Source organism: Sphaeramia orbicularis, chromosome 6 (assembly GCF_902148855.1).
Source record: "Sphaeramia orbicularis chromosome 6, fSphaOr1.1, whole genome shotgun sequence".
NCBI lineage: Eukaryota > Metazoa > Chordata > Actinopteri > Kurtiformes > Apogonidae > Sphaeramia > Sphaeramia orbicularis.
Genome location: NC_043962.1, coordinates 57268254 through 57285770, shown reverse-complemented (window position 1 = coordinate 57285770; position 17517 = coordinate 57268254). Strand labels below are relative to the sequence as shown.

Below are 17517 nucleotides of genomic sequence, written 5' to 3'. Positions count from 1 at the left end.
CTGCATTTCTTTGTTGCTGCTTTTAACTGTGAAATTTCCCCACAGTGGAATAAATAAAGACAGGTCTTATCTTATTATTATTTACTTTTATAAGTAAATTACTTTTAATATTGTAACAAAGGCAAGGGGTGTTGTTTTTGGTTCAGTTTGTTTACACTTTAGCAGTAGAACTATTGGTTGAATTCATATTTAATGTGGTTTATAGACTGACAGTGACCCAGAATAGATGTGATTACATTTTGGGAAAAGTGGGTCAAAGTTCAAATTCATGAATTTGTGAAATGTTTTATTTTCTCATGTACTTAAAATAGATGAAATCTGTCTGTGTCTATGATGACATCAGCACATGCATGATGACATCAGCTGGATCGATGCCAAAATAAGATACAATATGTGTGAGGGGCGTGGCTTATTGTACCTGGAACCACTTGTTTATTCATTCATTCATATACTTGATAGTGTTTATTCTACAGTTCCATAGATGGTAGAGATTTACAGTATTAGTACGAACAGCCGCAGTAGTACTATATCCACTGGTAGTACTTGTATTTGTAGTAGTAGTAGTGGTACTGACAGTTTTGGGTATTTGTACTAGTTATTGGTAGTTCTACTAGTAACAGCAGCTCTACATCTGCATCCACCCCCACCCACCCCCTCTCTCGCCTCCTGTCACTCATCCGTCCTCCTCAGTCTGGTTCTGCTCCAGGTTTAAACCTGTTAAAGGTCGTTTTTCCGTCCTCTGTTGTTAGTGTTTCCTTCTGTTGGGTTCTGTCCATTGGTTTAACAGTCTCCTTTAGACCAGCTCTAAATGAAAAAGGGTCAGAGAACTTTTGGTGTGTGGTACTATATAAATAAAATTTGATTGATTTGAGCCAAATATGATTTCCAATCATATTTGGCTCATAAAGCAAATTAATCGTCCAACGGTGCACTGGTACTGCAGGTTCTACTGTAGGAGTACTTTAGGTTCCAACTGTACATCAATCACACTAGTGCTGTCAAATGATTCAAATTTATAATCAGATTAATCATAGGGTTGTTGTGAATTAATTCATTAATTGGGATTAAATATAATACATTTTTAATCTATATTAATAGTTTCATTTTGCATGAACAAACAGACTCATTAAAGGAGGGAATATATCTGCACTTGTTTATTCAACACCTTCAACAGTTTCAACAAAACAACTTGAAACAACAAATAACTTGGTTCTGCTTCCTGTCACTACTGGATCAGCTGACCATTTGTGCATTAACTCCAACTCTACTGGACAAACTGACCCAAATGTGTTGGAGCAGACGCTCAGTCATTCTGCTGTAGATGGGTTAACTGCATACATTTTTTTAAACCAGATTAATCATGATGATGGATTAATCTGCATTAATTTTGACAGTTCTAATAAATACATCCTGTCATTGTGTCCTGATGTGAACATCTGTTCATCTGTACAGGAAACACAGCAAAAAACACACTTCAAGTTAATAAGTTAGTCATGTTTGCTTTAAACTCATTCAATCCATTGGATCTTAGTTCACATTACTGATAAACTCCACTAGTATTTCACAGTCTGTCCTCTGATTGGTCCGTCAGGTCACATGGCCAGTATTCATCGTGCATGTAGTGGTCGGACGAGGCGAAGCTGGGCAGCGGCTCAGCGCCATCTCGGAGGGTGAGCTGCATTTCCTGTTCCCATTCCCCCTCCACCAGTTTGTACAGATCCAGAGCTGCCTGAGCGTCCTGGACCGAGCAGTGTCCACGCCCACCCACCTGACGGAAAACAGACGTTAGTGGGCGGAGCCTGGAGGATGCGGCCTGACGGTCTACAAGGGTTAACGGCACTTATTTTACATCTCAGGAAATCTGTGGCTGAATTTTTAAATATAAAATGAATAAAAATATGGCCACCTCCCTCCCATCCCATGATGCTCTGCTCACCTGTATGCATCTGTTCAGCAGCTTATTGGCCAGGACCCTGAGGGAGGGGCAGTGTCCTCGGGGGAAACCAGCCAATCGGCTGAGGAGGCGGGTCGTACACGTGTCTCTGACCATGTGACACGGGTGGACGATGTCCAGAGCCTCGAAGTCATTGTAGACGGAGTGACCGACGACCACCTTCCCCTCAAGGAGAGACAGGACCTGGAGGAGGATGGCAAACACCAACAGTACTTCAGTCCAAGACCTTCAGTTTGAGCAGAGTTTGGAAAAACACATCCTGTCAATCACATCCTGGTTTGGAGAACACACAGACAGGGCTGTCGAACTCATTTTAGTTCAGTTCCACATTCAGCCCAATAAGATCCCAAGTGGGCTGGACCAGTAAAATAATAACAGTGACAAAAGGAAAATTAAATGACAATGTTTACATTCACCACGCTCCTCAGAGGAGAACCAACACATTCAAAATCTGTTATTCCTTCAGCTATCACACTTTTAAACTCTGACAGAAGCCATTTTAGTCATTTGACATGATTTTTTTTTTTTTTTAATATTAGCGGGACCAATAGGGTCTTTTAGTCTGCATTAGTATTTATTGATTATTTATTGTTGATTATTTAAATGCATTTATTTGTAGTTGCTTTCAATAATCTTGTATTTGTGCACTGATTTATTTATGTTTGTCACATTGCACTTTGGATGTGGGCTGATGTCTGTGGTAAGCTGCAAATGAATTGCCCATATGGGATAAATAAAGTTTTTTGAATCTGAACATCTATAAAGTTTCCTTAAAAATCTGAATAACATGGACAACATGAAATGTCTTAAGAAAAACAAGTGCAATTTTAACAGTATTCTGCCTCAGTTTATCATTTACACATGTGCATTACAACTTACATTACAAATACAAAAACAAAATATTTAGTAACAGGCAGAATTTTGGTAAAATTGCATTTACTTCTCTGAAGACATTTCAGATTGTTCATATTTATTCAGGTTATTCACATTTTTTGAAAAAGGAAAGTTTGTCGATGTAAACATCTTCATGTAATTTTACTTTTTTTACACTAAAACAATGAGAAAATTTGCGGTTGTCATTATTTATAGGTTACAATGATAGTATTTTACTGGATTGATCCACTTGACATTATATTTGTCTGCATGTGGAACCTAAATTAAAATGATTTTGACATCACTGATTGTTAATATCTTCAGTGTAATTTTTGCATTTCACAAATTCATCTTGTGGCCGTATGTTTGACACCTGTGTCTTAGATGTTCACCTGAAGTACCCGCTCAGTGGACCCAGACTACCTCACCACTGTCACAGACAGTAACTCTGAACCAATAACTCACCAGTAACCTTCAACATGGTACTTTTAAACGTCCGCTCTCTGTCAAATAAGACTATAATCGTTAATGATTTGATTTTAGATCATAGGAGTGACGGCTTATTTTTTTACAGAAACATGGCTGAACACAGATGTACCAGCTGTTCTCACTGAGGCCTCTCCACCAACTTTGAACAGTTTTTTCTATTAGAAAGGACATGAAAGGTGGTGGTACAGCCTCTGATATACTTTCCACTAAGCCACAAGTCTCAAACATGTGGCCCGGGGGCCAAATCCGGCCCCTGAGATGAATTTGTGAAATGCAGAAATTACACTGAAGATATTAACAATCAAGGATGTTAGAATCATTTTAAGTCAATTCAATCTCAAATGGATCAGAACCAGTAAAATACTATCATAATAACCTATAAATAATGAAAACTCCTAATTTTTTCTCTTTGTTGTAGTGGAAAAAAAAGTAAAACTACACAAAAATGTTTACATTTACAGACTAACCTTTTACAAAAAATGTGAAGAACCTGAAATTTTGTAAGAGAAGAATGTGTAACTGTACCAATATTCTGTCTGTTATTAAACGTTTTGTGTGTTTGTAGATCCACTGTGATCTGTAAGTTCTAACATACATGTATAAATGATAAACGGAGGCAGAATATTGTTAAAATTACACTGATTTTTTCAGTTTGTTCATGTCATTCACATCTTTTGAAAGGATAGTTTGTAGATGTACACCTTTTCATGATGTAAATGTACTTTTTTCGCTCAGAGAAAAGTTTGGAGTTGACATTATTTCTATATTATTCTGTTATTATTTGACTGGTTCAGTCCACTGCAGATCAGATTTAGCTGAATGTGGAACTGAACTAACATGAGTTTGACAGCCCTGTGCAAGAGCAAAAACTTTTCATCAAAAAACGAGAGTTTTGGCAAAATTGTCATTTTTGTTTACATTTACAGACTAACCTTTTACCAAAAGTGAGCTGTCCACAAAGCAAGAGATGAAACTTCAGTGAGTTTGAAACTCCTGAAATTTCGTAAGAGAAGTCTGTGGAATTGTACCAATATTCTGCCTGTTACTAAATGTTTTGTGTATTTGTAGATCCTCTGTGATCTGTAAGTTGTGATGAATATGTATAAATGAGAAACTAAGACATAATATTCTTAAAATTGCACTGATTTTTCTTAAGAATTTTCAGGTTCATATTTGTTTATGTTGTGTTCAAGTAGAGTTCGTAGATGTAAACATTTTCATTATGGAATTTGACTTCTTTCACTCAAAAACATAGAAAAAAATTCTGGAGTTGACATTATTTATAAGTTCTTATCCTCTTATTTATATTATTTGACTGGTCCGGCCCACTTTAGATCAGAGTAGGCTGAATGTGGAACTGAACTAACATGAGTTCGACACCCCTGCACTAAGCTCTCTCTCTCTCTCTCTTTCATATCGACGACTTTTCTGAGTTTTTATCAATAATCTACACCTCTTACAGTACGATTTTAATTTCCGGTGACTTTAATTTGCACACTGATAAGCTGTCTACAGATTTTATGAACTTCTTTAACTCCGTGGATTTGACCCCACGTCATCCAATCGACTCCCAACAGGAGACACACTGTGGACCTGGTCTGGCCTTGGCCTGTCCACCAGTGTGTCCTCTGCTGTTGATTTGGCTGCATCTGACCACCACTGGGTGTTTTTGAACATCAGTGGTTTGAACCGAAGGCAGACCTCAGTGAGAACTAGAGCTGCAACCGATTAATCGACTCAAAGTGATCCAAAAAAATCATTCAACCACAATTCTCCCGATTCAAAGCTTTGTTTCCTTCATTTCTCTGCTGTTAAACATTGGTTCCACTGTTGTGTTTCACATGGACGCTTATTGTGTTGCACAAAGAAGCTTCAATTCAGAAAAACTGCAATAGAATATTTCCCTTCAATCAATTCGAGTCGATTAATCCAAATGTAAATTTTTGCATTCGCTTCAAGCACCTAATCTAATAAGGAGGACTGGTCATCTACTCCAACAACAGGTGGTGTACAAACGCTACAGTGACTGAAACACACTGTTCCCCTGATGTGGAGTTTATAACACTCAGATGCCGTCCGTTCTATCTGGCCCGAGAGCACACGGTTGTCATGGTAACGGCTGTGTATATACCACCGAGTGCTAATGCTAACGTTGCACTAAAGACCCTGCTAGCAGCCGTTAGCAAAGAACAGTCTGCCTACCCGGATGGTATTTTCATTGTGGCCGGAGACTTTAATCAGGCTGACTTAAGATCTGTGCTCCCTAAGTTTTACCAGCATGTTACATGTGCAACCAGAGGTCATAACATGCTGGATAAAGTTTACAGCAACATCAAGGAAGCATACAAAGCCACCCCCCTCCCCCACCTTGGACAATCGGATCATCTGTCCCTGTTTCTCACCCCAGTGTACAGACCTCTCATACAAAGAACAATGCCTGAGGTGAGATCCATACGGATTTGGGCCGAAGATGCCATCCCACAACTCCAGGACTGCTTCCACACAACAGACTGGGACATTTTTGCACAAGAAGACCTCACAGACTATACATCCACCGTCCTGTTTTATATTAAAACGTGCATGGATAATGTCACAGTGGAAAAGAAGATCAGACATTACCCAAATACAAAACGGTGGATGAACAGTGAGGTCAAACAGCTGCTAAAGGATCGGGACTCTGCTTTCAGGTCTGGAAATGTAGAACTGTACAGCACAGCCAGATCCAACCTGAAAAAGGGCATTAAGCGGGCGAAGGCAGCGTACGGGAAGAAGATCAAGGAGCACTTCACGGAGGGGAACCCCCGGCGTGTCTGGCAGGGCACCCGTGACCTCGTGAACATAAACGGCTCAAATGCTACCACCACCAAGACCAGCACAAACCTAGAGGAGCTAAATCAGTTCTTTGCTAGGTTTGAAGTTAACGAGGAGGAGAGTGCCCCTGTACAACTACCTGCTGACAACCTGGCCCTCACTGTGAGCACGGAGGAGGTCAGGAAGGTGCTCCGGAGTGTGAACCCGTTGAAGGCTGCTGGTCCCGACGGTATCCAGGGGAGGGTACTGAGGGGCTGTGCAGTCCAGCTGGCAGAGGTTTTCACTACCATTTTTAACCTCTCACTGGCTGCCTGCACAGTCCCTAGCTGTCTAAAATCTGCCACTATTGTGCCCATCCCCAAGAAACAGTCGGTCAGCAGTCTGGATGATTACAGACCCGTGGCTCTTACTTCAATTGTGATGAAGTGCTTTGAAAGACTGGTGCTACGGCACATCAAATCTTTGTTGCCTCCCAGCCTTGATAAGCACCAGTTCGCATATAGAACCAACAGGTCCACAGGTGATGCCATTAACACAGCCCTTCACACAGTGTGTAAACATCTGGAACAATCTGGCACTTATGCAAGGATGTTGTTTGTGGACTTCAGTTCTGCTTTTAATACACTCCTTCCAAGCAGACTGTTGTCCAAACTGCGCAGTCTGGGTATTGGTGAGCACACCTGCAGATGGATTGGTGATTTTCTTACCAACCGTCTGCAGTCAGTCAGGATGGGGCCTCATCACTCTTCTGTCCAGACAGTGAGTACTGGGGCCCCCCAGGGCTGTGTGCTCAGCCCCATGCTGTACACTTTGTACACCCATGACTGCGCACCAATCCACAACAGCAACATCCTTGTCAAATTTGCAGATGACACTACTGTGGTGGGGCTGATCCACAGCAATGATGAAACAGCCTACAGAGAGGAGGTCCTGAACCTCACTACCTGGTGTTCCCTTAATAATCTAGCACTCAACTCCTCGAAAACAAAGGAGTTGGTGCTGGACTTCAGGAGGAAGAGGGAGGATCCCCCTCCCCTTCTGATCCGAGGGGACACCGTGGAGAGGGTCAGTGACTTCAGATTCCTGGGTACATACATTTCTCAGGACCTCACATGGGGCAGAAACACCAGTGCCCTTGTGAAAAAAGCACGGCAGCGCCTGTACTTTTTAAGGTCACTGAGTAAGGTGAACCTGTCCCAGGAACTGCTGCTGTCCTTCTATAGATGTTCTGTGGAGAGCATCCTTACCAACAACATCTTAGTGTGGTATGGGAGCAGCTCTCAGGCTGACAAGAAGGTTCTGGAAAGAGTCAGGAAGTCAGCCCAGAGCATCATAGGAGTCCAGCTGTCCTCTGTGTCAGACATCTATAACAGCAGGTGTCTGCGCAGGGCCAGAAGCATCACCCTCGACGGTTCACATCCCGGACACAGCCTGTTCTCACTGTTGCCCTCAGGGAGGAGGTACAGGTCCATCCAGGCCCGCACCTCCAGATTTAGCAGCACATTTTATCCAAATGCAATACGGGTGCTGAACACACTGCAATGACAATACCTCACACAGGACCTATACTTAACATAAGTCATAGTGTTCAGCCAGGGTCAAAGTGCAATATATACTTAGCTCTACTGTTTCCTTTTTGTTTTGTTTTTTCTCGGTTGGTGACATGTCTGTTTTTATACTGTATATATATTTACACTTCCTTTCTTCTTTAAACTTTTGCACTACGCATCACCAGAGAGTTGTCACTTACAATTTCATTGTACATATGTATAATGACAATAAAGGCATTCTATTCTATTCTATTCTATTCTATTCTATAATCGATTTATCGGTTGCAGCTCTAGTGAGAACCACGAGGAGGCGCTGTCTGACCCCTGAAGTGGCTGCAAATTTGACTGAAGTTTTACACAAATACCCTCCAGTTCCTTTATCTCAGAGGCATCAAACTCATTTTAGTTCAGTTCCACATTCAACACAATATGATCTGCAGTGGGCCGGACCAGTAAAATAATAACAGTGAAAAAACTAAAATTAAATTATAATGTTTACATCTACAAAACTCTGAATAACATGAACAACTGGAAACATCTGTAGAAAAACAAGTGCAATTTTAACAATATTCTGCCTCAGATTATTAGTTTATCCTTTACACGTGTGTTACAATTTACATTACAATTACAAATGCACAAAACATTTAATAATAGGGAGAATGTTGGTAAAATTGCATTTACATTTTACATTTATTTAAGACATTTCAGGTTATTCACATTTTTTTAAAAGCATAGTTTAATATAAACATTTTTATGTAATTTGACTTTTTTATGCTAAAACAAAGAGAAAATTGGCTGTTTTCATTATTTATAGGTTTAATTTGACAGTATTTTACTGGTTCTGACCCACTTGAGATCTAATTGGTCTGTATGTGGAATCTAAATTAAAATCATTTTGATGTCCTTGATTGTTAATATCTTCAGTGTAATTTTTGCATTTCACAAATTCATCCCACAGGCCGGACTGGACCCTTTGGCGGGCCGGATTTGGCCCCTGGGCCACATGTTTGACACCTTGCTTTATCTACATCCTGTGATTTTATGGTTAAAAATTTTAAAAACAAACTTAAGTCAAGCCTCAGTTCAGTAGCTCCACTGGTTACAAAACAGCTGAAAACAAAGCGTACAGCCCCGTGGAGAAAAGAGGAAACACCAATGGTGAAAAGAAAATGGAAGATGAATGAAAGAAAATGGCGGAAGAACAAAATAACAATAAACTGTCAAACAAAATTCCTCAAACAACTTCAAATATACAACAAGGCAAACAAACAAGAAACACATATTTCAATAATATAATTTCTTCACACAAAAATAATCCCAAACTCATTTTTAAATGTCTTCATGGTCTTGCTTCTTATTATCTCTTGGACTTGTGCTGATTTTTATAAGTAAAGCACTTTCGCTGTATGAAAAGTGCTACATAAATAAAGACTGACTGATGTTTAATGAGCAAAAGCAGTTCAAGTCCATGACTAAACACCCCAGGATGAAGACGACGTAAACGACACAAACACGACAGGCAACAGTGTGACAGTGATACCGAAGACGGAAACGGACATTTAACACAAACGATGCAACAACACAAATCTCTGCACCAGATAAAAGCCGCTGTCGGTTCTGAACCCGTCCTCACCTCGTTTCGGGCTTGGTCAAACGGCGTGGCGTTGGTCAGGTGATGTCTCTTGATTCCGCTCCACCTCGTCCTGTAGTCGGTGACTGGTCTGCTCGGTCGGACGTATTTATCGTAGAGAACGTTGCCGTGGTAATCGAGGACGCTGCAGCGGGCCAGTTCGCTGTGGCGGCCCCTTGGTCCGGTTCCGACCATCTCGCAGTCCAACGCCACCACCAGGGTGGGGCACGGGGAAGGTGAGCTCCGCCCGCTCGACGGGGGACTGGCCTCGGACGAGAAGCCGCTGTCGGCCTCCCAGCGCTCCGACTCGGGCCTCGGGTCAGACGGTTGCAGAAGAACCGGTCCGGACCCAGGAACGGCCTGTCCCAGACTCTGCCGGGTCAGTTTAGTCCTTTTAACCAGAACCTCTGGCTGCAGGGTTTTCCCGTTGCAGTGGAGGTTCTGTTTGCGTTTCATGTCGTCAGTTCTGTCCCAGTTCTGGTGTCTCTTCTTGGTTCTGTTGGACTCTAAGGCTCTGATCTTCAAGGCTCTTTTACATAAGAACCTGTAGTTATTAAGTTGACCCGATACTGGCGCTCTACTGCGAACAGATGCCATGACTCTGTCAGATCCGTCATATCTGAAAAACAAAACTCACCATGAGCCCAGGAGAGGTTGACATGACAGCCACAGATGGCACAATAAAGACGCTCACATGAGTCCATGTCAACAAGTAATGATAAGATCATATGTTTAGACATAAACTCTGTGTCTGGATCCATAAAACCATGTACAAACGGACTCAGGTTCTCCTGAACTGACATGGAGTTAAACCTGTTAACTCAGGGCTGTCAAACTCCTGTTAGTTCAGTTCCACCTTCAGCCTAATCTGATCTAAACTGGGCCGGACCAGTCAAATAATAGAAATAATTAGGATAAGAACTGATAAATTATGTCAACTCCAAAGTTTTTATTCTGTTTTTGAATGAAAAACGTCCAATTCCATATGAAAATGTTTACATCTACAAACTGTACCTGAACATAACAAATATGAACCTGAAAATTCTTAAGAAAAATTAGTGCAATTTGAACAATATTGATTGTACTGACCTAAAGTGATTCTCACATCCTTGATCGTTAATATCATCAGTGTAATTTCTGCATTTCACACATTCATCCCAGGGGCCAGATCTGACCCTTTGGTGGGCCAGTTCTGACCCCCGGGCCGCATGTTTGACACCTGTGTGTTAAATGAAACTAAACTGCAAAATGTTGCGTTCACTTCATATCTTTGATGTAACATCAGACAGAATTCCTCCCTTAACAGACTAATTTTGTCAAACTGTGGAATTCACATCCTGATCACTTCAACACCATGACTTGTGCAGGTTTTGGATCTGACACCATCTGTGCTGTTGTTCTACTTCAACTGTTTTGTCGGCAGAAGATTTAACACATCAACAGGACAATCACATCTAATTTGTCTTATACTGAAACACTATTCGTTCTCAGTCATTTACACATGAATTTAAATTAATTCTGTTGGGTTTCTCTAAATTGGCTTAGAGTCTGGTTTTGACCAACTCTATATGTAAAGTGTCATGAGAGAACTTTTGTTGTGATTTCGCACTAGATAAATAAAATTTGATTGATTTGATTGGTTTTCCCCTGTAAGTCGCTTTGGAAAAAAGCGTCTGCCAAATGCATAAATGTAAATGTAAATTGGAGTGAATAAATAACATATCACACTCTTTGGTTCAGACATGAAGCTGTTCATGTCATATTAAACATAAACACATGTCTGTTATTAGGGCTTAACTGAAAATGTTTCATCTCATTCAGTTTAAGGTGAATTCTGTTTGTACACAGTGTTTTTATTCAGAAACTGGTTGTAAGAATTCAACACTGTACTCTGCTGCATTCCACTCTTGAGGCTGCATTTATCTCTAAACTCTACTTCAGTCATTGAAAATAATGCAAAGCAGAGTTTGGTCCAATGCTGCCTCCTGCTGCACAAACTAAAACCTCTAATGTTTACAAAGATAAATTAATTTAAAAAAAACAAACAAACAATAAAATATGGCGAATTTCAGACACACACACAAAACAATGTTCTACAACTTAACAATTTAAAAAATATATATTGAGACCACAGTCGTCAAAGTTTATAACTGTTTATAACTCATGCTTTATACAGAAAAAGCCAATAATTTACAGATGAACTATTCAAATTAAAAGTTATTTTGAGTAATAATAATGACAGATTTTAACCCTCAAACACCCAAAAAAGCCACCAGTGACCAAAGCCCTCTACTGATCTACAAGGTTTCATAACTTTTTAACCATTAATCCTATCAATTCACTTAAATAATCAATTTTAACTCTTTCCCCGCCATTGACGAGATATTCCGTCAATTGCTTCCCAACGCTTCCCCGCCAATGACGAGATTTTCCGTCAATCCGTGTTTTCACTGTTATACTGTAGTTGGAGGTGTTGTGGATCATGTGAATTACTTTCCTTAGTCCAAAAACAAACAATTAAGCAGCTTTTTCGGAAAAATGACGGGCCGGGTTTAACGTTTTTGCACTGGAGTCTCCGTATCCCATGGCAACGCATCCAGCGGCAGTCACTGAATGAGGAAGTGCAGACTCTGCAGGAACCGCGCGCAGTTTCAAAAGCCTTAAAGATGATTATGGAGACAGAGTCTGACAATTCAATATATGATGGAGCTACAGAAGAACCATTTAGAGACAGGAACGGAGAAATAGAAGGTGAGGGAGACGGACACGGAACACGGGAAACAAGGAGCGGCTCAGGTCCGACACGGAGGTGCGGGTGGGGGGGGCGGGGGCACAGAGCAACACGGAGAAAATGACAGACAGGAGGAAGAGAAAAGAGACATTTGTAGTGGACATTCAAGGAGAAGACAGACATACAGACATGGGACAAGACAAAGGAAAGCTAGTCTGCATCTGTTAGAGTGAGTTCAGATTCAGACTGAGGACACAGAACAGATTCAGCTGTAGAATGTCAGCAGGACACATGGAAGACACTTTTGGATTTGGCTTTTGTATGAAATAAATAAATACATATATTCATACAGAGATAAATAACTAGATGTCCATAGAATTATTTACAGATCAAACACAGCAGCTGGTCCAACAGGAGGACCTGGTGCAGCCAAAGGCCAGAAATCTACAGTATTTAGTGCATTTGTTTCTTTTTTTCTTGAAAATGAGGAATATTGAGGTGTTTATATCCAAAAGCTAAACTACTATGTGTTAGACTTATAACTGATGTATGTAAATGTGCAAAGTTTAGAAGGAACCTTGTGCTTTACAAGATGTTCGGTCTAAAGTTTGGTGTGGATTCCCCTAACATTTTGTGGAATGATGGGATATCTTAGAGCTGTTTGTTACTATTATTGCTGTTATTATTATTTTATTTTGTGATTTTGAAGATAGTGTTACTGTTGGTGAATAAGAAAGAGTCAAAAATGTAAATAGGAAATCAGTTTTCTCTTGAAAATCAATATCTTTGAAAAAAATGCAATTTTCTCAGCTTTTTGCTCAAAATTCAGTTTTTTCCTGAAAATGACCAATATTCAAATGTTTATATCTCACGAACGAATAAAGATAGAATAAAATAGTTTTTTGTGTTTAAAAGTTGAAGTTCTGTTCTTTCTTTTGATGTATTCAGTGTTCACATACTCCTAACACAACATTTTCAGTGAGCCTCCAAAGATTAGTGAAAATGACCAAAACGGCTGGCGCTGGCTACCAACTCACTGGAAAATGCTCTGGCGGGGAAAGAGTTAAAAATGCAGTTTTCCGTCTTTTCATGGTCATCAGATATGACCCATTTGGACAGTCAGAGCTTCTGTAGTGAACCTGTGTACTCTGATAAATGACAGTGGCTGTGGAGACTTGGTTTTATATTCAATTAATGGAAAATAAAAAAAAATAAAAAAAGGTCACTTTTTGGGTTTTTTTCTCTATTTTAATATAACAGCCTAACCTTTGAATTTACTTTGAGCTTTTATGGAAACCTATATGACCAGAAAATTTAACTAAATAACTATACCACTGAAAAATGTATAAGTTAAAATAATAAATATAGATAAATCCGTTACATTAAATATAAAAGAAAATAAATTGAGGAATCAAAACAAAAAATAGTTGTAGGTCTTCAAGAATTAACCAAACTTAGTTAAACACGTAAACCTGCTGTTATAGACATGTGTCAAAGTGTATTTTAGTGGAAAACTTCACAAAAGCATTTTGTTTGAGTTATTATATCAAAGCTTATGAGTAGATATAAACTATAGACTGAGGAAAACATACAGAGTATTACCGACTATCGATAAGTATGAAGACAGAAAAACTAACTATACACGTTCACAAGTCCTCTAATATCAGCCTGAGCGAAAACATCACAGATGAAACTGAAACACATAAAACTGAAACACATGAGTTATAAACAGTTAAATCTAATGTTTCCATCAGATGAAACTGAAACACATGAGTTATAAACAGTTAAATCTAATGTTTCCATCAGATGAAACTGAAACACGAGTTATAAACAGTTAAATCTAATGTTCCCATCAGATGAAACTGAAACACATGAGTTATAAACAGTTAATTCTAATGTTTCCATCAGATGAAACTGAAACACATGAGTTATAAACAGTTAATTCTAATGTTTCCATCAGATGAAACTGAAACACATGAGTTATAAACAGTTAAATCTAATGTTTCCATCAGATGAAACTGAAACACATGAGTTATAAACAGTTAAATCTAATGTTTCCATCAGATGAAACTGAAACACATCAATTATAAACAGTTAAATCTAATGTTTCCATCAGATGAAACTGAAACACATGAGTTATAAACAGTTAAATCTAATGTTTCCATCAGATGAAACTGAAACACGAGTTATAAACAGTTAAATCTAATGTTCCCATCAGATGAAACTGAAACACATGAGTTATAAACAGTTAATTCTAATGTTTCCATCAGATGAAACTGAAACACATGAGTTATAAACAGTTAATTCTAATGTTTCCATCAGATGAAACTGAAACACATGAGTTATAAACAGTTAAATCTAATGTTTCCATCAGATGAAACTGAAACACATGAGTTATAAACAGTTAAATCTAATGTTTCCATCAGATGAAACTGAAACACATGAGTTATAAACAGTTAAATCTAATGTTTCCATCAGATGAAACTGAAACACATGAGTTATAAACAGTTAAATCTAATGTTTCCATCAGATGAAACTGAAACACATGAGTTATAAACAGTTAAATCTAATGTTTCCATCAGATGAAACTGAAACACGAGTTATAAACAGTTAAATCTAATGTTTCCATCAGATGAAACTGAAACACATGAGTTATAAACAGTTAAATCTAATGTTTCCATCAGATGAAACTGAAACACATGAGTTATAAACAGTTAAATCTAATGTTTCCATCAGATGAAACTGAAACACATGAGTTATAAACAGTTAAATCTAATGTTTCCATCAGATGAAACTGAAACACATGAGTTATAAACAGTTAAATCTAATGTTTCCATCAGATGAAACTGAAACACATCAATTATAAACAGTTAAATCTAATGTTTCCATCAGATGAAACTGAAACACATGAGTTATAAACAGTTAAATCTAATGTTTCCATCAGATGAAACTGAAACACATGAGTTATAAACAGTTAAATCTAATGTTTCCATCAGATGAAACTGAAACATCAATTATAAACAGTTAAATCTAATGTTTCCATCAGATGAAACTGAAACACATGAGTTATAAACAGTTAAATCTAATGTTTCCATCAGATGAAACTGAAACACATGAGTTATAAACAGTTAAATCTAATGTTTCCATCAGATGAAACTGAAACACATGAGTTATAAACAGTTAAATCTAATGTTTCCATCAGATGAAACTGAAACACATGAGTTATAAACAGTTAAATCTAATGTTTCCATCAGATGAAACTGAAACACATGAGTTATAAACAGTTAAATCTAATGTTTCCATCAGATGAAACTGAAACACATGAGTTATAAACAGTTAATTCTAATGTTTCCATCAGATGAAACTGAAACACATGAGTTATAAACAGTTAAATCTAATGTTTCCATCAGATGAAACTGAAACACATGAGTTATAAACAGTTAAATCTAATGTTTCCATCAGATGAAACTGAAACACATGAGTTATAAACAGTTAAATCTAATGTTTCCATCAGATGAAACTGAAACACATGAGTTATAAACAGTTAAATCTAATGTTTCCATCAGATGAAACTGAAACACATGAGTTATAAACAGTTAATTCTAATGTTTCCATCAGATGAAACTGAAACACATGAGTTATAAACAGTTAAATCTAATGTTTCCATCAGATGAAACTGAAACACATGAGTTATAAACAGTTAAATCTAATGTTTCCATCAGATGAAACTGAAACACATGAGTTATAAACAGTTAATTCTAATGTTTCCATCAGATGAAACTGAAACACATGAGTTATAAACAGTTAAATCTAATGTTTCCATCAGATGAACCTGAAACACATGAGTTATAAACAGTTAAATCTAATGTTTCCATCAGATGAACCTGAAACACATGAGTTATAAACAGTTAAATCTAATGTTTCCATCAGATGAAACTGAAACACATGAGTTATAAACAGTTAAATCTAATGTTTCCATCAGATGAAACTGAAACACATGAGTTATAAACAGTTAAATCTAATGTTTCCATCAGATGAAACTGAAACACATGAGTTATAAACAGTTAAATCTAATGTTTCCATCAGATGAAACTGAAACACATGAGTTATAAACAGTTAAATCTAATGTTTCCATCAGATGAAACTGAAACACATGAGTTATAAACAGTTAAATCTAATGTTTCCATCAGATGAAACTGAAACATCAATTATAAACAGTTAAATCTAATGTTTCCATCAGATGAAACAGTTAAATCTAATGTTTCCATCAGATGAAACTGAAACACATGAGTTATAAACAGTTAAATCTAATGTTTCCATCAGATGAAACTGAAACACATGAGTTATAAACAGTTAAATCTAATGTTTCCATCAGATGAAACTGAAACACATGAGTTATAAACAGTTAAATCTAATGTTTCCATCAGATGAAACTGAAACACATGAGTTATAAACAGTTAAATCTAATGTTTCCATCAGATGAAACTGAAACACATGAGTTATAAACAGTTAATTCTAATGTTTCCATCAGATGAAACTGAAACACATCAATTATAAACAGTTAAATCTAATGTTTCCATCAGATGAAACTGAAACACATGAGTTATAAACAGTTAATTCTAATGTTTCCATCAGATGAAACTGAAACACATGAGTTATAAACAGTTAAATCTAATGTTTCCATCAGATGAAACTGAAACACATGAGTTATAAACAGTTAAATCTAATGTTTCCATCAGATGAAACTGAAACACATGAGTTATAAACAGTTAAATCTAATGTTTCCATCAGATGAAACTGAAACACATGAGTTATAAACAGTTAAATCTAATGTTTCCATCATTCAGCCTCAGACTGGATGAATCGTGTTTCAGGAGCTCACAACTGTTAAAAAGCCGCAGTTTCAGAATGAATTCCAGGACGAATGGAACCAATGACCAACAGGACTCAGAACACACGGGTATTTTGCAGTGATGTGCAGAAAAAGCTCCAGTAAGAACCAACTAGATGTTAAAGTGTTTCTAGTTTCCACAGACTCTGGTCACAGTCAGCTCCCACGAGCGTCAGTCACGTAAAAACACAAGTACCGGTGTGTTTTCAGAGCCACAGCTGACACAGGAGGAGAGTTTACAAAGTTCACTGTGGGGTCATCAAGTCAGACCGAGCACAGGTTCAGTGTGTGAGAATAAGAAGTTTACACTTTACCTTCAGATGGACAAACTGCAGCACATGCACGTGGACGGACAGAACATGTCAGCGCATGTCTGTGAGCGGCTCCTCTGATTGGTCCACTGTCTTCTTCGTGTATTAGAGCGGAAGTGTCTAATCTAATGTGGGCAGAGTCTCCACCTGGAGGCGGAAGTGGTAACGACGCCGTGTTTCATCTGCTAGTATAAGTAGTATAAGTAAATTAGTATAAGTATCAGTATCAGAATACTTTATGAATCCCAGGGGGAAATCATTGAACAAAAAAGGGACA

At 38.1% G+C, this 17517-nt stretch overlaps 1 protein-coding gene across 1 annotated transcript; it reads right to left on the bottom strand.

Moving 5' to 3' along the window:
• Positions 1-1145: 1145 nt before the first annotated feature.
• Positions 1146-17312, bottom strand: isg20 (interferon stimulated exonuclease gene). Its single transcript, XM_030137573.1, has 4 exons — positions 17244-17312; positions 9311-9926; positions 1937-2137; positions 1146-1768 (listed from the first exon to the last, which is right to left on the bottom strand). Exons 2-4 carry the CDS (start codon positions 9902-9904, stop codon positions 1562-1564), a joined length of 1002 nt encoding a protein of 333 aa, XP_029993433.1. The 5' UTR covers positions 9905-9926; positions 17244-17312; the 3' UTR covers positions 1146-1561.
• Between the last annotated feature and the right edge of the window lie 205 nt (positions 17313-17517).